This window comes from Heterodontus francisci, chromosome 12 (genome assembly GCF_036365525.1).
Source record: "Heterodontus francisci isolate sHetFra1 chromosome 12, sHetFra1.hap1, whole genome shotgun sequence".
In the NCBI taxonomy this organism is placed as follows: domain Eukaryota; kingdom Metazoa; phylum Chordata; class Chondrichthyes; order Heterodontiformes; family Heterodontidae; genus Heterodontus; species Heterodontus francisci.
The window spans coordinates 35,557,066-35,581,708 of NC_090382.1; the positions used below are offsets into that span (position 1 = coordinate 35,557,066).

General features: G+C 42.7%; 1 protein-coding gene across 1 annotated transcript; it reads right to left on the bottom strand.

Moving 5' to 3' along the window:
- Positions 1–625: 625 nt before the first annotated feature.
- Positions 626–22,545, bottom strand: LOC137375569 (rab11 family-interacting protein 2-like). Its single transcript, XM_068042925.1, has 4 exons — positions 22,042–22,545; positions 12,034–12,247; positions 7,851–7,899; positions 626–1,574 (listed from the first exon to the last, which is right to left on the bottom strand). Exons 1-4 carry the CDS (start codon positions 22,383–22,385, stop codon positions 1,060–1,062), a joined length of 1,122 nt encoding a protein of 373 aa, XP_067899026.1. The 5' UTR covers positions 22,386–22,545; the 3' UTR covers positions 626–1,059.
- Positions 22,546–24,643: the final 2,098 nt, after the last annotated feature.

A 24,643-nucleotide genomic window follows, 5' to 3' on the forward strand; every position in this document is an offset into this window, starting at 1 on the left:
CTTTGTATTGTTTAACTTGGTGCTGTTTGGAACTCTTTTTTAATGTATTTTTTTACAGATTTATATGAATAAAGTATATTTTGGAAATAAAAATTACTCTCTAGATTTTAGAAGAATGAGAGGTGATCTCATTGAAACATACTAAATTCTTATAGGGCTGAACTGGGTTGATGCACAAAGGATGACTTCAGAACCAGGGGACATAATCTCAGAATAAAGGGTTCTGTTAAACGTGGAGAGTATGCACTATCGTTATCAGGCAAATGGAGGCATCAGTTATGTGAATTTCTCTGTGGCTCATTTTGGAAAGTCTTGAGAATGGTGATGGTTTTTTCACATGTGACACACACTTACCTCTAATACTTTTCTACTATACATTACTCTGCTGTGCAGTTCTGAACTTTCAGAGCAGTCTCTGGTTTTGCCTGAAGAATACTGTAGGTAGGATGCCATCACTGATTTTGCACAGTTGCTAATCTTCAACTTTTCACAAAGTATTAGGTCATTAAAACTATTAGATATTTATTCATTTTCAATGCACTATTTACCAGAATGCATTGCAGGAAGCAGCAATATCACTCCCTCCTAATTGTGAAAATATACAAAGCTGATAGCTGGCTTTCTCCATAGACCCAACAGCATGCAGTTTAGAACATTTGGCAGAAGATTTTGTGAGTAAGCAAATAACATTTTTCACATTTTAAGACAGCAGATGGTTCTGAGGATCCCCTTTAAGAAAAACTAACAAATTCCAAATAAACTTAAATCAAAGCCTAAACCATGCCAACTTTGGATTGATTTCAGAGCTCAAGTGTGCTTTGCTCTCCTAGATTTGTACTGAACAACATTCAATTAAAATTTTTTCAACATTGTCACATTTTACTGAGTACACTAAAAAAAAAGAGAAGGAAATGGTGCACGTTTTCGCTTTATTGAACACATCTAAAGAAAGGTTCTTGCCGGTGTTCTTTCACAAGCATCCATTCTGTAGTTCCCACATCATGAGGTGACTTGGGACATTCTGCAGTGTTTTGAGTGCACATGGACAATTTAATACTGTCACCTGCTTCTTGACTCAATATGTCGAAAACAATGGGTGCAACAGGCTGGAGGCTTTACTTTCCATCCTTCCATTGCAGCATCCCGACCCTCACCAGCTACAAAAGATGTTGACTTCAAGTTATCGTCAAAGCGGAGGGGCTTTATGGGTTCAGTTGGAGGGTGATAAGCTAAAACAGGGTTTCTGGCGGTTTTCTGTTTGGGGAGCTCCTGTGCATCAGCAACACATTCAGATAAATTTTCAGGGTCAATACTGTTGGGCTCCAGCTTCAGAACTGTTGCAGGCTCCAGCTTTAGAACTGTTGCAGGCTCCAGCTTCAGAGCTGTCATTTTGTCTGGCTTATTTTGACTTGCAGTTTCTGCAATGGCATCCTTCTTGGTCAAATGCATCTTAGATTGTTCATCTCCAGAGTTTTTGTGGAAATGGAGAGAGAGAACCTCAGACCCAGTTTGCTTGTCCATCTCTGGTGAACTAAATGTTGAAATCATTTCAGTTCTGGAGTTCATTTGTGCTACTGTGCAATGAAAAAAAAAAGATATTTAAACATAAAACACTTAAAAGACTACCCTATTCTAGGAGTTCATACAGACAGCATTGGCAAATGCCAAGATCCCTAGCCCAAACAAAAAACTTTTGAACTTCATGACTCCAATCAAAACCCAAAGTAGCAAAAGGCATATTTTCATCTTGTTCTTGCAGCGATATAATTTAATATTCTTACCATGCACATTCCCATGTCATTTCATTTCTCCAGCATGGTCCCAGCCTCCACTGATGTTTACGAGGGCGTACGAGAGTAGGACTGCTGACCTTCATATTTCACTTTGTTCCTTGGGAGGAAACATCTGCCCTTTGTTTGGCATTCCCTCCCCTCCGTCCCACCATGTCATTCATTAAAATCCCTCATAAGAGACTGTTCGCTAAAGTTAAAACCCATGGAACTGAAGGCAAATTATTGACCTGGTTAGGAAATTGGCTGAGTGGTAGGAGACACAGCATAAGGATTTTGAGCAGGTACTCTAATTGGCAGGATGTGACTAGTGTCCCACAAGAATGTGTCGGGACCTCAAATATTGATCATTTTTATTAACAGCTTAAATGATGGAATAGAAAGTCAAATATACCAATTTGGCAATGACACAAAGATAAACAGCATTGTAAGATGGAAGTATAAAATTAGAGAGATATTGATAGATTAAGTGAATGGGCAAAACTGTAACAAATGGATCTGAATGTAGGCAAATTGGAGGTCGTCGACTTTGGACCTAAAAAGGATAGATCATGGTACTTTCTAAATGGTGAAAAGCTAGAAAAAGCAGAGGTCCAAAGAGACTTGGGGTTTCAAGTGCATAGATCATTAAAATGATACAGAAAATAATCAAAAGAGCTCATGGAAAACTGGCCTTTATACTAGAGGACTAGAATATATGGGGTAGAAGTCATGCTTCCACTATATAAAGCCTAGGTAAGATCATACTTGTAGTACTGTGGGTATCACACCTTAGGAAGGATACTTTGGCCTTGGAGGGAGTGCAGCATAGGTTTACCAAAATTATACCTGGCTTCCAAGGGTTAATAACAAGGAGAGATTACACAAACTAGGTTTGTATTTCCTGGAATTTAGCAGGTTAAGCAGTGACTTATCAAAGTTAAGATATTAAGGGGAACAGACAGGGTTGGAAAAAAACTATTTCCACTGGTTGGGGAGTTTAGGACTAGGAGACAGTCTAAAAATCAAAACCAGAGATTTCAGGAGTGAAATTACAAAACACTTCAACACACAAAGAGCGATAGAAGTTTAGATCTCTCTTCTGTAAACATCAATTGATTCTAGATGTATTGTAAATTTTAAATCTGACTGATAGCATAAATCTATCTAAAAAGTTTCAAGGGATACGGGCAAAGGAAGGTATATGGAGTTAGGTTGCAGATTAGCCATGAACTCTGAAAGGCAGAACAGGCTTGAGGGGCTAAATGGCCTACTCCTGTTCCTATACTCCAAGAGGGCAAACACTCAATCTGCAACACACCCTTAAAAGCCTTAGTAAACCCTAATTTTCAAAAGGCATACACATGAATCACAGTAACTGAACCTAGCTACATGATTTAGTGAAGCACTATATAGGAACACAATGCAAGGCAACAGACCCAAACTGAAGCAGGGTTCAGAAATTACAAGCATATCTAACTGTATGCTCGAGTTTTGTGCCAGTCAGCTGGTCATTTAAAATAAATTATGGTAATTGTTTTCACAGTATTTCATGGTTGAAGTAGTACAGACTGAAAGAACACATCCCAAGGAGATCAGCAGGCACTAGAGTTGGCTTGCTGACACTTGCCATTATGCCAAACATATCTGCAGGCCTCAGCTAGCATACCTAATTGGCAATGACCAAGGATAACAGCCTCTGTATGCTCTGTCAGCATGGAGCAGGCCACATAGTTGTGCCAACCTGCACCATCAAGACAGTTCTACCAGTAGCAGATAAAGTCACTATGGCTGTAGGATACTCTAGATATCCTTTCATATAAGAACCCGACGGGAGTAGATAAAGCTGAAATCTACTCAATCTATGTACTAGTACTATTCAGTTTATCTGTTTGGTTTCCCTTCTTACTCACTTCCACAAACATGCATCGAACCACACAACTTTATATAGGGCCCTTAACGTAAATAGGATTACACAGAATATACAGCACAGAAACAGGCCATTTGGGCCTACCAGTCCAAGCTGGCATTCTGTCTTTCCTCTCTAACTATCAGTAATCCCTCTACTTACATTTCCCTCATATGTTTGTCGCGCCTCCCCTTAAATGCAACTATACTATTCGCTTCAATCACTTCCTGTGGTAGTAAGTTCCGCATTCTCACCACTTCCTGGATAAAGATGTTGCTTCTGAATTCCCCATTTGATTTTCCTGGTGACTATCTTACACCAATGGCTTCTAGCTTTACACTTTCCCACAAATGGAAATATTGTGTCTATTCTATCAAAACCTTTCATAATTTTAAAGATCTCTAAGGTCACACCTTAGCCTTCTCTTTTCAAGAGAAGAGAGACCCAGCCTACTCATCCTTTCCTGATAGGTATGCCTCTACATTCCTAGTATGATCCTTGTAAATCTCTTTTGTACCCTCTCCAGTGCCTCTGTATCTTTTATATGGCGACCAGAATTGTATGCAGTACTCCAGGTGTGGTCTGACTAAGGTTCAATACAAGTTTAGCAGAACTTCCTTACTTTTCAATTCTATCCCTCTAGAAATAAACATACTGCTTGGTTTGTTTTATTGGCTTTTATTAACCCACGTTGCTACTTTTAACGTTTGTTATTTGTACTCCCAAATCCCTTGGCTCCTCTATCCCACTTAGATTCTTACTTTGTAAGTAATATGCAATCTCCGGAGTTTTCTTGCTCAAAACGTAAAAACTCACCTTCATACATGTTGAAATTCATTTGCTAATTATATGACATTCTTCAAGTTTAATATCTTCTTGTAATTTGTTGCTGTCCTCCTCAGCATTGATTATCTCCCTCCTGCCGCCCCCCCCCCCCCCCCCCCCCAATTTGGGGTCATCCACGAAATTTAGAAATTATGTATTTGGATACCAAATTCTAAGTCGTTAACATAAATTGTGAACAATGCCCCTTCCCACCTTCATCACTCTGAATAACTACCCCTTACCCCGACACTCTGCTTTCTGTCTAGAAGCCAGCCAGCTAACCATTCTGCTACTTGCCCCCACTCTACATTCTCTGACCTTATTCATTGGTCTAATATGTGGTACCTTATCAAAGGCCTTGTGAAAATCTAGATAAATTGCATCTACTGCCTTACCCTTGTCTACTCCCTCAGTTACCTCTTCAAAAAAATTCAACTAGGTTTGTCAGGCATGCAGGAACATGTCCTAAGGAGCTTCAGAGAAGCAGCAAACAAAATTTGACACTGATCAACATATTAAGGCAGAGCTTTCTTTAAGAGGTAGGTTTTAAATATCTTAAAGGAGGAGAGAAGGTTTACAGAGGGAATTCCAGAGCTTAGGGCCTCAGCATCTGAAGGAACGGTCGCTGATGCCGAAGTGATTAAAATTGGGGATACGCAAGAGGTCAGAATTGGAGTAGCACAGATATCCTGGAGGGTTGTAGGGCGAAGGACATTACAGAGATTGGGAGGGAAGAGGCCGTGGAGGGACTTCAAGGATGAGAATTTTAAAACCGTGGCGTTGCTTAACTGGGAGCCAAATAGGTCGGCGAGCATAGGGGACGATGGGTGAGTGGGACTTGCTCCAAATTAGGATACAGGCAGCAGTTTTAGATTACCTTACGTTTTCAGAGGGTGGAAAAGGAATGCGTCAGAATGGTCAAGTATAGAGGTAACAAGGACATGGGGAATGTTGCATCCAATACTGCGTCAGACTAGCAGTCTGGTAATTTAGGGACAGTGAAGGGGTCAAAGGTGGTGGTGGTGAAAAGGGCTGGAGTCAGTGCCTACCGAATGGAGTTTGTGGCTGGTCCAAAGACGACTTCAGTCATCCCAATATTTTGAAGAAGGAAATGTCTGCTCATCCAGTAAATGTTCCTTCTAATTTTCCTTTGTTGTGCATGACCTGGTAATTGCACTGCACGGTCCCTTTAAAATTGCCACGCAGCTACACATGCGCATATCTTAAATGGGCCGCTTCTTGTGTGCAGCTTATTTGTCTACTGTGCGGTAAGTTTCAACTGCTGCATGGTGGCACACTGCTCAGCATACGGGGAACGTTGCATCCAGGACTGGATGTTGGACAAGCAGTCTGACAATTTAGGGACAGTGAAGGGGTCGAGAGAGGTAGCCGTGAGCAACATTCCCTTTAAAATTTAGTTGTTGTGTATCGCCAATTTTTCAGTGCACAGTCCTGGAACTAGTCCTGCATGGTAGGTACCTGTGCAGCTTACCCTGAACATTGGTGATGAGGTGGAGCATATATATGGAAACAGATGATGTGTTTTCGAATGATATCGCTGAGGGACAGCATTTAGATTAGCAATAGGAGTGGGCCAAGGATTGATCCTTGGCAAACACCAGAGGTAACAGTGCAAGACCAGGAAGAGAAGCCATTGCATGTGGTTCTCTGGCTACAAATGAATAGCTAAGAATGGAACCAGGTGAGTGCAGTCCCACCCAGCTGGATGATAGTGGAGAGGCAGTGGAGGAGGATGGTGTGGTCAATCATGGCAAAGGCTGCAGACAGGTCGAGGAGGATGAGGAGGAGAAGTTTCGCACTATCACAGCCACACAGGATGTCATTTGTTACTTTGATGAGAGCCATTTCAGTACTATGGCAGGGGCAGAAACCTGATTGGATGAATTAAAACATGGAGCTCCCAGAAAGACGGGCACAGATTTTGGAGGCAACCACACATTCAAAGACTTGAGGGAAGCAGCACAGTCCGTTTCTTGTAATACAAACTGTCAGACAGGGCCCAGCCTTCTAACAGCTGGCTTTTTTCCTGTCATTGTGACCTAGAATAGGAGCCTGCAAATACTGCCAGTGGTCAAGGACAAAGAGAATACCTCACAGCACCCAGTATCCCTCCCATCATTTGCAAACACCAAAACGTGTTATGCATCTCAAATTTCAAGTTATTAGCTTGACGATGTAGCAATGGGTGACTCACTGTACACAGGTGATCAGGAACAACTAGTGATAGAGAAGCAGGAATCTGCTGTTTAGGAAATTTAACAATCCCTCTACTTTAGAAATACAGCAATGCGGCTATATTCAGCTGTACATCAAACTACTGTGGTTATCCAGTCGGAATATTTTGGCCATTCTGATCAATACATCAGTCACTATTTGATACTTGTTTGGGAGCAGAATGACCGATGCTGCAGGTGATCTTTACACGAGCTTGGAAGAAGGCAGAAGCATAAAAGCTGCTGGCAGAGTTATCCTAATGGTGCAGGTTTCCTGGCAGCAGAATGGACAGTTGTATAACTTGCTTCTTGATGATCTGGAGCTTGTAGCAGCAATTTTCTTTGGTCATGGGCAGGTAGGTGTGCTAAGATCTGCAGATATGGTTGGTGATTTAATGATAGGCACAGGCAATTGAACTGTCATGGCTATTATCTCCCTGGCATGCCTTCTTTCATCTTGTATCATTTAAACCATGAAATACTATGATTGGGGTACTGTAGAACAGTTAAACACCATGTTTTTCACCGAGTTGTAGTGAAAGTTCATAATAGCCTTTTTTGGTCTTTTTGCATTTCCTACTTCCAGTGAACTTCTTAAAAAAAAAGAGAAAAGTTAAAAAAAAAAGCTCTAAAAAGCCAAAGGAGAAGAAAATGTTCATTCAACAAACCTCTACGAGAGCAGTTTTTTTTTTGAATGAATGGAGCTTCTCCTCCTAGGTTCATAAGATGGGAGTGAATAGCTAAGCACAGTGTAGTACACTATTGTAAATGAGGGAAATAATTTAAGGCCTTATTTAAATATTAAATGATTTGTCACAGAAAAAATATGAAAGCAATCCACATGGGCATTAACCACTAAGAGTGGCAGGTTGCAGAGCACCATATGTGGGACTGTGTAATGCCAAATTTCCTGTTCCATGCCAGTATCACACCAGCAGGAACAATCCGCTGTCTCGGAAGTTTCCCTTTTCAACTCAAACTGCCACTCCTAATAGTTGGAAGTCAAAGTCTTATTTTTAGGTTCACCCTAAAAATTTGAACTTTCCTTTGAGGCTGATTGCCCAGAATGGCCAAACAAGTGGACTACAGACTGAATTACAATAGTTTCCTTACCGTAACTGTGAGATTTTGACATTTTTCCATTCTTGTGATGCTTCAAGCTCTATTCAATAAAATACAAGATTATCTTAAGAATCTTGGGACCTGCCAAATGGACTAAAAGTATTTTCCAATCTTTTACTTTCCCATGTGACTTTCTATTGACAAGAATAAGAACTGAATACGATCTTCTAAAGTTAATGAACATTAAAGGTAACACAAGTAAAACATCTCACACAGCTCCCAACAGGAACCCCCTGTCTCAACCCCCAGGGCTCAGAATGGAATGGCAGTGCATATCTGGCCCACAAAATATAGAAGGTCCAAGGTTTAATTTGCGGTATGTCCTGACTTAGCGTATCTCAGCTAAAATGGTAATGGGGAGCTGCGGTTTACTTCATGCTCCTGGGCTAGCCAGAGGAAACTAAGCCATGATTCATTTTTCTGATTGCTATACAGTGTTCCCTGCCAGAAAACTAACTTCTGTGCAAGTCAGTTGATGAGGGTGACACCCTCCATAACCAAATAGGCAGCCAGAGTGAGTTACTGAAACTGGAACAGTACCCAGATAGAATAATAATCTTCAGGAATGACAGGGGGAAGAACTGAAAAAAATATTACCTTAAAAATATGCCAGCAAAAGAAATTATCTTTCTTTAGCTGGGCCTCGGGATACCTCTAGCAGAGTAGGGGCACAGCAACGCCGATGCCTCTGATGCATCCACCCCACCCCTGCAACTTGGAACAGGGTCTATGTCACTGACTATGGATAGCTGGGAGTTCAACACTGCTGTACTGACACCTTCAGAACAGGGATCCTGGAATTGAGCACAAGATCTATATTTTTCCATGTGTACAAGAAATCCTTGCTCTGCATTGGAAGAACCTGGCTTATGATTTCATTATTATTGATCTCATTGCACAAAATGCATGCCAAGACAACAGCCAGTTGATTTACATCAAAGCCAAGAATGCAGGGAAATCAAACCAAATAACATCACCACCAAAACTCTTACTCCTGTTTTGCTTTAGTGCTTTCAAGTACTAATATAGCATGACAAGTACTAAAGCTTAGCTACCCGACCCAAACCCGACTAGACCAAACTACATGCGTCGGGTTGGGTCAAAATTCAGAGTCCAGCATTCGGGCTCGGCTCGGGCTCGACACTGCTTCCAGGAAGTCACGGGATCAGGCTTACCCATGATTCCCCACAACTCCAGCTGCAGGAATAGCCTGCTGCCAGAACAGATGAAGGATATTCAGGTCGGGTTGGACACGAAAGAAAATTAAAGGGCTTAGGCTCGGGTCAGGTTTTAATTTTATACCCAAGCCAGGCTTTAACATGTACTGGTTTAGGGGAGGCGGTGGCGTAGTGGTATTGTCACTGGACTAGTAACCCAGAGACCCAGGGTATTGGTCTGGGGACATGGGTTCATATCCCACCACAGCAGAAGATGGAATTTGAATTCAATTAATAAATCTGGAATTAAAAAGCTAGTCTGATGATGGCCATGAAACCATTGTCGATTGTTGTAAAAACCCATCTGGTTCACTAATGTCCTTTAGGGAAAGAAATCTGCTGTTCTTACCTGGTCTAGCCTACATGTGACTCCAGACCCACAGCAATGTGGTTGACTCTTACATGCCCTCTGAAATGGCCTAGTAAGCCACTCAGTTGCCAAGGGCAATTAGGGATGGGCAATAAATGCTGGCCAGGCCAGCGATGCCCACATCCCATGAATAAAAAAAAAGGTATACAGCCAAAGTGTATTTCATAGGATTGAGCGCAAGCTAATCCCAACAGGAGAGAACATTACAATTAACAGGTTAATGGCAGGGTTAAGCTGAATGGATACTTGTAACAAAAACAATCCCTCTACTTTAGAAATATAGCAATGTGGCTAAATTCAGCCACACATCAAACTACTGTGGTTATTCAGTGGTAACATTTTGGCCATTCTGGTCAATGCATCAGTCACTATTTGATACTTGTGTGGGGAACAGAATGACTGATGCTGCATGTGATCTTTACAGTAGCTTGCAAGAAGGCAGCCACATAAAAGCTGCTGGCAATTATCCTGAAGGTACAGCTTTCCGGGCAGCAGAATGCTTATAAAGAAATAAATTAAACAAAAGATTACATCAGGTGTTGTCATGGACACCTTGATCACTCAGCAATCAGTAGTTTCTATTCAGTCAATGCACTGATCGTTGAAGACCTCCAGGGGACTGCTGGATATTGGTATTACATGGTCACCCAGAGCTTAAAACAGAGCAAGCAGATGAAGAGACTTTACCCAGAAATGTTCTCTCCTACACTGAAAAGTTATAGCTCTAAGAATTAGTAGCAGAACCATCAAAAGGCCTCTAATCTGCTTATCCTGCAAACTGAATGGCTGGTGACATATGAGGGAAGACATGTGACCAAAACCTCAGCAATGCCCTTTACCCAAGTTTCCACTGGCTCTTGCAAAAAGCTCTGAATACAGGCCTTGTAATAGATATATTTATCCTTGGTGGTCATTAACACACCAGGTGGAAATGATGTGGTTAGCACCGCAGCCTCACAGCTCCAGCGACCCAGGTTCAATTCTGGGTACTGCCTGTGCGGAGTTTGCAAATTCTCCCTGTGACCGCGTGGGTTTTCGCCGGGTGCTCTGGTTTCCTCCCACCGCCAAAGACTTGCAGGTGATAGGTAAATTGGCCATTGTAAATTGCCCCTAGTGTAGGTTGGTGGTAGGGAATATGGGATTACTGTAGGGTTAGTATAAATGGGTGGTTCTTGGTCGGCACAGACTTGGTGGGCCGAAGGGCCTGTTTTTCAGTGCTGTATCTCTAAATAAATAAAATAAATAAATGAAGTCATCCACTATGTTGGCGCTATTATTTCTGTATACTTCCATAATTTGTCTCCATATCCCTTCCTCTATCTCATCTCCGTTGTTTGGCAGTCTAGAATACATTTCTAACTATTCCCTTCTTTCCCTTAACCTCGAACCAATAGATTCCTACTGGTGGAAATGATGTTCCCAACCTCCCCGGTAGCAAACAAGCATTTTGGGCAGGGCAGACCAACATAATAAAGCTGTCTGTCATATCCAAATCAAAGAATAGAAACATCCATGAGAGTGCAGCATAGTCCATGTCAAAGTACCCATAGTACAGAAATAAAAATAAATGGCTGTCAAAGTTAATGGCTTCAATGTTTCATCTATAAAAGGCCCAGGACGATAATAACTCTTTCTCTGCAGAAAATCACACGCCTGAATGTGCGAAATGTAACAGTGCGTTTAGTCTACCTTCCCCGAGTCATTTTGCTTTAAATGGTGCCAGTGTATTTCTGGAACACACACCAGAAATGATCACAGGCCCCAATACTATACGATATTCTGTGGACTTAATATTTTTCCAGCAAATTTGACACCACCATTGGCAGAAACTTAGATGTAGGATATCTGGCCCACCAATTAGCAAGCCGCAAAAACAGAAGTTGGAGAAATTTAGGCAGGAAAAAGAAACAAAGAAGCAAAAAGAGAAATCACAATTTACCCCAGGGCCACTGAGAAGCCCCAAAATAGTTGCTGTTTGTCCTGAACAATCTAATTTTCAATAATTTCAATATTTCATCCTGAGCTACCCAGGCTGAAATAGATACTGCCTACACTACCACTTTGCCTTTTGGACTTATGCTCATTTATCCTAGACTCTCCCTCAAACTGGAAGCTTTGATGCATTCCCCTTCCTGATAGCAGGAAGCACAATCTATATTCCCAGGCTGACAGAAGAAAGCATGACCAACCTCTGCCCCTGAACAAGGAAAGTACAGTCTAGATTCGTTCTTTCCACACCTTCTAATACCCTGGCTGAAATGAGAAATTGGTTGGACTACCTTTGCTGAAAACAGCCTGACTTCCTTGCAGGGAGAAGCATAATTTCTTGTCCTTGTAGCTGAAGAGGAAGATCTTAAAGTGGAAAATATAAAAAGGCCACCGGTAACAAATGGATAGTTTCCTAGCATCTTAGTGCACATTATTCACAAGATGCTTTTCCAGAATGTCAGCTCCAAATTTCAGAAAAGTTGCTCCGTGTGTGGGGTTTTATTACTTTTTTAAAAATCTAAATACACTAAAATGCCAAATGCATTCTCCTCACCATGAAGACACATCACAGGGAGAAAATAATTAGTTATTTACTCACAGTGCTGGGCTTTTCAGATGGCAAAATCTCATGAGTCATTCCATACTTTAAGGAAGTCACTTTGTCCTTAAACTTATCAAACACAGACTGAGGTCTACTCGTGAATAGCTCGTATGAGCTTACTGTCATGTTGTCACGTAGGAACTCAAACGCAAGTTGTAGCTGACCTCTGTTCTTTGCCACTTTATTTGGTTTTGACTGGAGATCATACCATCTATAAAGAACATGAAAAAAAACCTCTGAAGCCTCAAAGTAATAACAATTTCAATGTACTCTTAAAGAGGGTAACCCAGTCATTCTACTGATACACACATGTCCACATTTCACATTAATTTCATTAAATATGTCTACATCCATCAAAAACATTTGTTACAAGGTGTACACTGTATTCTATGACAGACATTGGTTGAGAAATTAGCCATGTACACCAGTATCACACCTACATCCTCAACCCACCTCGACTGTGCTAAGTAGTCCACAACTTAGTGGTGATAGGGTGGGGACCCTCCTGCTGTATTTTTATGATCTGAAAAGGAACCGGGTGAGAAATCACTAGCTTTGAAAAATATGGATTATTCACCTCTGAAAATCTTACTGCACAGGCCTGCCCACATTGGCAATCTTATGCAAAATGGCCATAAGGGTGGCTAATACAAGGTAAGATGAAGGTGTGAGGATGTATTAAGATATGATATTTTGAGGCTCTAATCCCTCCCTGGATTTTCTCCTCATTTTTGATGCTAAAAATACTGGAAAGCAGCTGTTTTTTCAAAAAAAAATACTAATTTTGATGGTCCTTATAAGTCAAGGATGAACTGCATGATGGGATAGCACAGTTGGTTAATACAAAATGATTTGTAACAGAAAAGCAGTTTTTTTTTAAACCTAGAAAAGTTCTTTTCAAAAAGAATGTTCAAATGAATTGCTCTCACTGAGAATTTTAAATCATCACTGGCTCACCAAACAGAAAATAATCTTTCCCTACTCTAGTAAACAATTAAGTTAAAAAGACCTCCATTAAAAATCCAGTAAGAATAGCCCGTCTCTCAAGTTTCTCCTCAGAACTATACTTTTCCATCCCTAGCATCATCCTGGTGAATTTACACCGTACATTCTCTATGGCTTTAATTATCTTTCTATTTATGGTATTCCTAAAACTGCACACAGTACTGTAACGGAGCCTAATCAAAGTTTTGTACAAATTTATCAATGCATCATTTAAGAACATAAGAAACAGGAGCAGGAGTAGGCCATTCAGCCCCTCAAGCCTGCCCCACCATTCAATAAGATCACGGCTGATGTGTCCCAGTCCTCAACTTCTCTTTCGGGCCTGCTCTGCCTAACCATCGACTCCCCGAGATTTCAAAAATCTATCTACCTCCTCCTTAAATACATTTAGTGATCTAGCCTCCACAACACTCTGAGGCAGAGAATTCCAGAGATTCACCACCCGAGAAGAAATTCCTTCGCATCTCAGTTTTAAATGTGTGCCCCCTTATTCTGTAATTATATCCCCTAGTTCAAGATTCCCCCACTAGTGGAAACATCTTCTCAACATCTACCCTGTCCAACCCCCTTAAAATCTTATATGATTTTATAATTCTTCTCATTCTTCTGAACTCCAATGAGTAAAGGCCTAACCTGTTTTGCCGCTCTTGATAAGACAGCCTCTTCATCCCAGGAATCAGCCTAGTGAACCTTTTTTGAACTGCCTCCAATGCTAGTATATTCTTCTTTAAATACGGGGACCAAAACAGTACGTAGAACTTCCAGGTGTGGCCTCACCAACACCCTGTACAGTTGTAACAGGACTTCCCTATTTTTAAACTCTAATCCCCCAGTAATAAAGGCCAAAATTCCATTTGCCTTCCTAATTACTTGCTGCATCTGCATGCTAACCTTTTGTGTTTCATACACAAGAACACCCAGGTACTTCTGTACTGCAGTATTTTGTAGTCTTTCTCCATCGAAATAATAATCTGCCTTTTTATTCTTCCTACCAAAGTGGATGACCTCACACTTTCCCACATTGAACACCATCTTCAAATTTTTGCCCACTCACTTAACCTATCTATATCCCTTTGCAGATTCTTTGTGTCCTCATCACAACATGCCTTCCCACCTATTTTTGTATAGTCAGCAAATTTGGATACACTACACTCGGTCCCTTCCTCTAAGTCATTAGTGTAGATAGTAAGTAGCTGAGGCCCTAGTTCCGATCCTTGTGGCACCCCACTAGTTACAGCTTTCCAACCTGAAAAGGGAAAAGGGTGTCTGTCTTAATAAAGAGGTAGCCCTCTTGCCTCTTAATCAGAAGGTTCTGAGGTCAAACCCTGCTCCAGTGACTTGAGCACAAAATCGTGGCTACCATTCAAGTCTAACACTATCAAAGGTACTAAAATAAAAGCAAAATACTGCGGATGCTGGAAATCTGAAATAAAAACAAGAAATGCTGGAACCACTCAGCAGGTCCGGCAGCATCTGTGGAAAGAGAAGCAGAGTCAACGTTTCGGGTCAGTGTGGGGCGGCACAGTGGCGGTGGTTAGCACCGCAGCCTCACAGCTCCAGCGACCTGGGTTCAATTCTGGGTACTGCCTGTGTGGAGTTTGCAAGTTCTCCCTGTGTCTGCGTGGGTTTCCTCCGGATGCTCCTGTTTCCTCCCACATGCCAAAGACTTGCTGGTTGATAGGTTAATTGGCCATTATAAATTGCCCCTAGTATAGGTAGGTGGTAGGGAAATATAGGGACAGGTGGGGATGTGGTAGGAATATGGAATTAGTGTAGGATTAGTATCAATGGGTGGTTGATGGTCGACACAGACTCGGTGGGTCGAAGGGCCTGTTTCAGTGCTGTAGCTCTAAACTAATCTAAACAAGAAGGGTCACTGACCCGAAACGTTGACTCTGCTTCTCTTTCCACAGATGCTGCCGGACCTGCTGAGTGGTTCCAGTATTTCTTGTTTTTATTACTATCAAAGGTACCATCTTTTGGATAAGATGTTAAATCAAGGCTCCATCTTCCCTCTCAGGTGGGTGTATTCACAGAAGAGCCGGGGAGCGCTCAGTGTCCTGATCAACATATATCCCTCAATAAACACCACAAAAACAGGCTAATTAGTCACTTACCTCATTGATATTTGAGAATTGCTGTGTATGTGCACATATCATAGAATGAGAATGGTTACAGCACAGAAGGAGGCCATTTGGTCCATCTTGTCCATGTCACTTTTCCCTACTTTACAACAGTGACTGCATTTCAAAAATAATTCATTGGCTTTGAAGCACTTTGAGACATCCAGAGGTTGTGAAAGCACTTGGATCACAAAGTTCAAATCGCCCCGATTTCCAGGCGCGGGGACCAAGATTCACGGCGTTCAGATCGAGGTGAGTAAGACATAAAATTGGACTATCATCTGCATGATTGTGGCCCAGGTTCCTGGACCTCCAGTGCTGGCCTCCTCTTGGCAACACTGCCAGTGAGCTATGTGCACAGCAGGTGGCACCAGCAGCATTGTTTGCTGATCATGTGGTTCAGGCAGCCTGCTTTTTCTTAAAGTCAGGTGCCTCTTACAGGGAAGATGGAAAAAAAGATTGGTGCAATGGAAATTCCTGAAAATAAACACCAGGACACCCAGAGGAATTCAGTCTGACAGATGCAGTGCTAGGGCAGTAGTGGTGCAGGACAGCACGAGGGGAGCATGGGGGCCAGGAAGGTCAAGTCGAATCTGGACCCAAGAACCTGGCATCAGTGCCACAAGAGATCTAATGACCTCATGCAGTGGTTACTGTCAGTGAATGCATCTTCATGTCACATCTCCTACCCACAACACCAGCCTCTCATGCTCATCAATGCACCACACCCCCATCGGCACTCAAGACACTTACACCTCACATCCAGATACTTCACCTCACCCTCACACACCCAACAATGCTGCCAGTCTTGCTCTCACCTCTCAATGCCTCCACATACCTCAAGCTATTCAGCTATGGCAGGCATTTCACCCAAACAGTGCTACATAACCACTGATATTCTGCCCCTCTCTTGCAGGACAAGATGGTACACAACAGAAGGGAGCAGAGCAAAGCCAGTGGAGGACAAGGCATCCCCTAAGCTCTACAGTGAAGATGGTTCTCTACATCATGGGGCAGGATGCGATGGGGCTCGCAACATCCCATAACGCTAAGAATATTGAGGATGACCACATCTTCTTACCTTATGCCCCTTCTCAACTCCCAGCTCACCCTGTTATCTGGCACGTTGAGCAAGTTGCTGAAGGTGTGATCTTAGACTCTTTTTTTTCCACCCAACACCCATTCCTTTACCAACCTTCCCCTTGAGTTCCAGCTTTCAGACACCAAGAACTGCCACCTGCCCAACCAAAGCAGCTCAAGAAGGGAGAGAGCAGCAGCTCAGCAGTGATGAAGAGGCTCTGTCACTTTATCTGACACTTAAAGTCACCAGCTCAGATACTGGCACTGCACTTACCTTGATTGCTAGTACAGAGTTGGGATCAGAACATGGTGAGTCACCAGGTACAAGTGGGTTGCAAGCAGCCAAGGGATAAAAGATGGTTCATTTGCCAACTCAGCAGAGGGCAAGTTTGCCAACAAGTACTGTTGCAGACGACTCAGATGAGAACCTCAATAGGACAACATGCAGGATAGTGTTGAATAGGAATGCACATCAAGATGTTGGGTGCATTGGCTGATCTATCAGGCAGCTACCTGTCACTGTCAAGGAGCATGGAGGAGTCCAGCTCCAACTTGGCAGAGGGCATGGCACAGAGCTTGCCCTCTCCGCAGCCTGTTCCAACTACTTGTCATGCTGTAGACCCAGAGGCACTACAACTGCAGCTCCCATACCTGTTGCAGCCTTTGTGTGGACAGGTAACCTACTCTTCTGCCATCTGAGGATGCAGCAACACACTCTGGCAAATGCACCAAAATATTTCAGAGTACTTCCTACACCTTACAATAGAAAAAAATCCATTAATTTAACTTACCTGCAATATGGGGGCCTGGCCATTTAAGTAACGCTACTGTAGGGTCTACCTTGCTGCTTCATTTTTCATTACTGGGCAATGCTGGCATATTAGCCTATTGGGTTGCTTGGCAGCAGAATCGTGCTGTTTCCATGTATTCAGATGCACACAGAGGCATAATTGCGTGCTCGCATATCAGTGACGAGCTCTGCACAGGCGACGCAGATAGCACAGCCTGGCTTCAGGAGAGCAAGGTAAATCTGCCTAGCGCCCCGAATGAATTTCTCACCTTACATTTATATGTTAAGTTAATTCTGTCTTGCTATGAGAGAAGTAAAGACTACGACGTTATTATAAATTTGAATTGTGGTATTTAGCTCCATACTGTTTTACAATTTGACACTTATGGAATCACACCTTTTCAAAGTGATTGTACATAAAATGAATGAATCAGCCATGACTTATAGTTGAGGGGTGCAGCGTGAAGCAGAACCTTTTCAGAAAATTTCTCCAGGTTTTATGATGAAAATTGCGTTAATACCCCACACAGACCTGCACGGCATTCCTACAGACAGCACAGCACCATACTATGTTGTGCTCTATAGACGGGTAATATATAGTGTTGCAGCATGTGGCACTGTAGCCTCCACTCTAAACATAAACCCAAGTCCCCAAATGCAAGCTAAAAGATAGTATTACAAGTGTGCTTCAAAACCAGCTCCAATAAAGGATCCAATAGTGGCCATTGTACAGTGCTACAAAAAATCCATTAATACAAAATACTTTAAATATAAACGTAAAAACTTCAAATCTGAAAAACAGGGTGTGTTAAAATTCACAGCATGTCAGTCACGGTCTCTAGGGAGAAAAGACAAGTTAATATTTCAGATGTGCATCACCCTTGATCAGAACTGTGCTGTCAGAATCTGTAAAGAGAAAAGATAGCTCCTGTTACTTTAGATGCATATTTCCTTCTAACAACCATATAGATGTAGACTTCACACTCATAGTCCAGATGCTCAGCCTAGCATAAAACTACAGCTTCTTTATTGAACCATTGTGCCGTTCAACTACTGGAAAATACAGGTTATATGATCATATCCACTAAACTCAGGGCTGGGCTTGTACATTGGATTGGGTAATTTACAAATTGAGTCACAGCTACTTTCCTCTCTATTCATCACTAAATATACAATTTTAATTATCCAATTATATTTCCACATAATCAAACAACCAACTCATTAAAAACAACAATCACTCAATAAACCATCAGGAGCATTCTCCACAGCTATTTGACATAACAGTAGTAATCCCGGTCAATCCCAAACCTGTTTGTACCCCACTGAAATTATAATATCACTATAGAAATGATTATTGTAATGCAAACTTTGAGAATATGACATATCACGCATGTAATTTGACAAAATTTAACCCCTATTCTACCCTGCTATACCAAAAGGAATTCTATTGAGACAGTGTAGCCTTTACCATGCAGAATAAAAAGAACTCCTTGGTATTCCTTACCCTGCTGAGTAAGCTGAAACTCCATGCAGTAACAGACCAAGTTACCCTCAGGCTGCCTAAATTGATGGTAGCTAAGTTTAATGATCAGGAGCTGCAACAGCTCAGTGGGCGGCACAGTGGCGCAGTGGTTAGCACCGCAGCCTCACAGCTCCAGCGACCCGGGTTCAATTCTGGGTACTGCCTGTGTGGAGTTTGCAAGTTCTCCCGGTGTCTGCGTGGGTTTTCGCCGGGTACTCCGATTTCCTCCCACCACCAAAAGACTTGCAGGTTGATAGGTAAATTGGCCATTATAAATTGCCCCTAGTATAGGTAGGTGGTAGGGGAATATAGGGACAGGTGGGGATGTGGTAGGAATATGGGATTAGTGTAGGATTAGTATAAATGGGTGGTTGATGGTCGGCACAGACTTAGTGGGCCGAAGGGCCTGTTTCAGTGCTGTATCTCTAAAATAAATAAAATAAACAGCCTCACAATACAGGAACTCCATAAAATCATAAACGTTACGTTGAAGAAGCACAAAACCTGTTTTGTTACAATGTCCTTAATCAATACAATACTGAAGAAAACAGGAACCCCATACAATTTTATACTAACAACTGAAATATAAGAAATTAAGGGTACAGCCGAAAAGAAAAAAGGTAGTTACTATGGCCAAGGCATAAGATTCTGGGGTCCTTGCTTCATCATGCAACAGAAAAGGCATCCTGTGAATACAGGGATGAGATCACAACTATATCTGGAGTGAACTGCTTGCACCTGCATGGGTGCTTCAGAGGCACTGATGGTGTTGTACCAGCAGAAATAGCACTGGCTGAGTGCCACTCTCATTTGGGACCCTGAAGCCAGGGAAGGCTCACAAAAGAATGCAAGTACCTAAGGAAACAAATGACAATTTTTCTCCAGGTAACTGATCTCCTCCAAAATCAAATGACTTTGTCTTGGGGCCTATACTAGGCTCCCAATAAAACTTACACCAGATGCCAGCTAGCAACAATTTCATTCGGGCCTTTTGGCAGTGTAATTGGTGGAATTCCTGGTGTAGCCCAGGAACTCCCCCCGGTATACATCCCCTCACCTCCAAAGCAGTGCTAGGAATTTGGTGGATAGGCATATAAGACATGCCTGCATTCTGCCCCTGTATCCCAATTCCCCATCCCCATACCCCACCTACCCACACCCCTCCCCCACCAACCCCCAAGAATTTGGGCCATTATCTAAATGGTGCAGCAACCAGGTGGATCTGAGTTCCATCACAGATTCCGGTCCTCCATAAACAAACAACCACCTGCATTTATAAGATGCCTTTAACATAGTAAAACAACGTCCCAAGGCACTTCACAGGTACGTTATCAAACCAAGTTTGACACAGAGCCACATAAAGAGATATTAGAGCAGATTAATAAATCTGGAATTAAAAGCTAGTCTAGTGGTTACCATGAAACCATTGTTGATTGTTGTAAAAACTCATCTGGTTCACTAATGTCCTTTAGGGAAAGAAATCTGCCGTCCTTACCTGGTCTGGCCTATGTGACTCCAGACCCACAGCAATGCGGTTGACTCTTAAATGCCCTCCAAAATGACCTAGCAAGCTGCTTGGTTCAAGGATAATTAGGGATGGGCAATAAATGCTGGCCTAACCAGCAACGCCCACGTCCCACAAACGAATAAAAAAATTGACCGAAAGCTTGGTCAACGAGGTGGGTTTTAAGGAGAGTCTTAAAAGGAGGAAAGTGAGGTGAAGAGGTTTAGAGAGGGAATTCCAGAGCTTAGGGCAGCTGAAGGGACAGCCACCAAGGGAGCAATTAAAATTAGGGAGGTGCAAGAGGTCAGAATTGGAGGAATGCAGTCATCTGAGAAGGTTTTAAGGCTGAAAGACATTAGAGAAAGTGAGAAGTGAGGCCATGGAGAGACTTGAAAACCAAGTTGTGAATTTAAAAAATTAAGACTTTGCTTAACTGGAAGCCAATTTAGGCCAGTGAGCAAAGGGGAGATGGGACTTAGTGCAAGTAGGACACAGGTAACAGAGGTTGGGATGACCTCAAGTATATGGAGGCTGGAATATGGGTGGCTAGCGAGGAGTGTGTTGAAATAGTCAAGTCTAAAGATACCAAAGGCATGGATGGAGGGTTTCAACAGTAAAGGTGGACAATGCTACTGAGGTGGAAACAGTCTTAGTGATGGCGTGGACATGTGGTTAGAAGCTAATTTCAGGGTCAAATATGACACCAAGGTCACAAGCAGTCTGGTTCAGCCTCAGATAATTGCCAAGGAGAGGGCAAGAGTTAGTGGCTAGTATACGGAGTTTGTGGTGGGGTCTGGAAACAATGGCTTCAAGTATTTAGTTGGAGGAAATTTCTGCTCTTTTAGTACTGGATGCCGGACAAGCAGTCAGACAATTCAGAGATGGGGGGGATTGAGAGAGGTGAAGGTGAGGTAGAGCCAGGTTTTGTCAGCATTCATGTGGAAACTGATATTGCCAAGTGACAGCATATAGATAAGAAATGGAAAAGGGCCAAAAATAGATCTTATGGGGACACTAGAGGTAATAGTGCAGGAGCAAGAAGAGAAGCTATTGCTCTGACATCAACTGGATAGATAAGAACGGGACTAGACGAATGCAGTACCATCCAGCTGGATGATGGAGAAGTGTTGGATGAGGATCTTCAACTGTCTCAAAGGTTACAGCTAGGTTTAGGCTGAGCAGGAATAGTTTACCACTAACAATCACATACACCAACTATATCCTCTCACCTGGCCAAGTCTTTGAGTAATTATAATTATAGCCTCAATACACAGGTGACCTTTCTGAACAGATGAGTCTTAAGAAATCAGTTATTCTACATGTAGACTCAAACCACAATCAAGATTTTATCTTCAAAACTATACATAAACATTGATGGGATTCATGTACTTTCCACAGAAACACTGATCTGCTTCTATTTGACAAAATTTACACATCCACTATTGAGAGGCACAGCTGGACAACCATTGGTGAGGTAAAAGAGTGCTTTTACTCAGAGACTAGGATTGACCTGACTTCCGAATAATTATTAATCTTGACCATTTCCTTGAGCCACAGTGAAAACAAGCACAATGAACATTCAGCTAATACCAGGTGGACAGAAGCAGTGAGATACACACAACAGTCTGAACAGGGACTTAAAGACAAAGGGGAAAGTAAAGGGAATGAGCGAGAGAGGAGATTGAGTGCAAAAATGCCATCCTATGTGGCTTTAAATATTCTAGGGTCAGAAACAGTAAAACGATGCAAAAGAAGTGCAAAGACCAGCAGCCACGTGTGTACGAGTTATAAACTGATAGGATGGTCTGACTAAACGTAACAAGACTGGAAAAATTAACCACACTCACATGGCCAGTTCTCATGTTGTGCAAGAGAACCAACCGAAACATGGCTAACTCCACACAGGCTGATGGAGCAGAGGCGTTAAAATAGCTGAGCAATTGGAGCAAATGCGGGATTTTGTTTTATTAGGTGGCCTTACTCGTTCTTCTTCCTGGTCTTGTTCTGGTACAGCTGGGAGATGGGCAGAGCCACGTGGCCCAGGAAACTGTCCACCAGCAGGTGGTTGTTGTTGTGCTTGACCGTCAGGTGCAGCGTCCACCTGTCCGAGCTGTCCAGGACGAAGGGCAGCTGCAAGGTACACTCCTCCTTCCATTCGGGATTCAGCGTCTTGCCCTTCACCGAGGTCATGTACTTCTCCTGGCCCAGGCGGATCACCGTGTAGCAGTTGTTGAGCCCTTTCTTGCGCTTGGCCCTCAGATTCCGCGCGCCGATAACCGTTACTCGCAGGTGAGTCGGGAACCAGTGCTGCTCGATGGAAGACATGAGAATCGGATGATGATGGCGGAGGGGGAAGGGGTGGGGAAAAGAGGGAGGAAAGGCGGGGAAAGTAATCAGCAGGGAGAGGGGGACCGGCCGACCGCTGATGCAGATCCTTTACCGGGATCGCCGGAGGCCACGATGTATCTCATGCTCGCGCGGGTACATTGACTGCAGCTCATGCCGGTCCGCGCGCGTCACTTTCAGCCGCCTTCACGCCTGTGGCGCGCGGCTCCGCCTCCGCTTTGTGACGTCACGCGTCACTCAGCCGCGCCTGCGCCGCGCGGCTTCATTCCCCCTTGTTTTGATAGCACGCGCTAACTTTCACAGCCTGCATCTGCGCCGTTCCACACTGCTCTCACGCCCCTTCTCTGCGCAGGCTCAGTGAGTACTTTCAGCAATGAATGACTGCGCCATTGTAGCACTCTTATCAATGAACAAACTTTTCTTGGGTACATTTTTCCTTTGCTTATAACTATGGCCCTACCAAATTCACATTTAAATTTTAAACATTTCACAGTCACAATATTTTAAGAATCGTCAATTTCATGATTTCACATATTTAAATTTTGAATTTCACTGTTGCAACAAACCATCAAAGTGATTACATTAGCACAAAAAAAAGACAAGGGAAGTTTCTGGTTTCAAATAGCATTTATTGTATACTGAAAAGCAATTGTAAAAAGCTGACTAGAGCATATAAACATACGAATTATGAGCAGGAGTAGGCCACTCGGCCCCTTGAGCCTGCTCCATCATTCAAAAACATCATGGCTGATCTGACTGTAACTTCGACTCCACATTCCTGCCTACCCTCGATAACCTTTCACCCCCTTGCTTATCAAGAATCTAAATATCTCTGCCTTAAAAATATTTAAAGACTCAGCTTCCACCGCCTTTTGAGGAAGAGAGTTCCAAAGACTCACGGCCCTCTGAGGGAAAAAATTTCTCTTCAGCTCTATCTTAAATGGGCAGCCCTTTATTTTTAAATAGTGACCTCTAGTTCTAGATTCTCCCACAAGGGAGACCCTATCAAGACCCCTCAGGATCGAATATGTTTCATTCAAATCGTCTCTTACTCTTCTAAACTCCAGCAGATACAAGCCTAGCATGCCCAACCTTACCTCATAAGACTACCTGTCTATTCCAGGTACTAGTGTAGTAAACCTCTGAACTGCTTCCAACGCATTCACATCCTCGCTTAAATAAGGAGACCAATACTCTCCAGATGTGGTCTCACCAGTGCCCTGTATAACTGAAACATCACCTCCCTACTTTTGTATTCAATTTGCCTCGCAATAAACAATAACATTCTATTAGCTTTCCTGATTACTTGCTGTACCTGCATACTAACCTTCTGCGATTCATGCAGTAAACATCCGGATCCGCTCTGCATCTCAGAGCTCTGCAATCTCTCACCATTTAGATAATATGCTTTTTTATTCTTCCTGCTAAAATGGACAATTTCACATTTTCCCACTTTATACTCCATTTGCCCACTCACTTAACCTATCTATATCTCATTGTAGCCTCCTTATGTCTTCATCACAACTTACTTTCCTTCCTATCTTTGTGTCATCAGCAAATTTAGCAACCATACCATCGGTCCCTTCATCCAAGTCATTTATATAAATTGTAAAAAGTTGATGCCCAGCACAGATCCCTGCAGCACTCCACTCATTACATCTTGCCAACCGGAAAATGACCCATGTAGGACTACTTTCTGTTTCCTGTTAGCTAACCAATCTTCTTTCCATGCCAATATGTTACCCCCCTAACAACATGAGCTTTTATTTTCTGAAATAATCTTTGATGTGGCACCTTATCAAATGCCTTCTGGAAATCTAAATACAGTACATCCACTGGTTCCCCTTTATCCACAGCACATGCTTAAGGGCGGCGCAGTGGTTAGCACCGCAGCCTCACAGCTCTAGTGACCTGGGTTCTGTTCTGGGTATGCCTTTGCGGAGTTTGCAAGTTCTCCCTGTGATCGCGTGGGTTTCTGCCGGGTGCTCCGGTTTCCTCCCACAGCCAAAGACTTGCAGGTTGATAGGTAAATTGGCCATTGTAAATTGCCCCTAGTGTAGGTAGGTGGTAGGAGAATGGTGGGGATGTGGTAGGGAATATGGGATTAATGTAGAATTAGTATAAATGGGTGGTTGTTGGCCAGCACAGACTCGGTGGGCTGAAGGGCCTGTTTCAGTGCTGTATCTCTAAATAAATAAATTCCAAATAAATTGATTAAACACGATTTCCCTTTCACA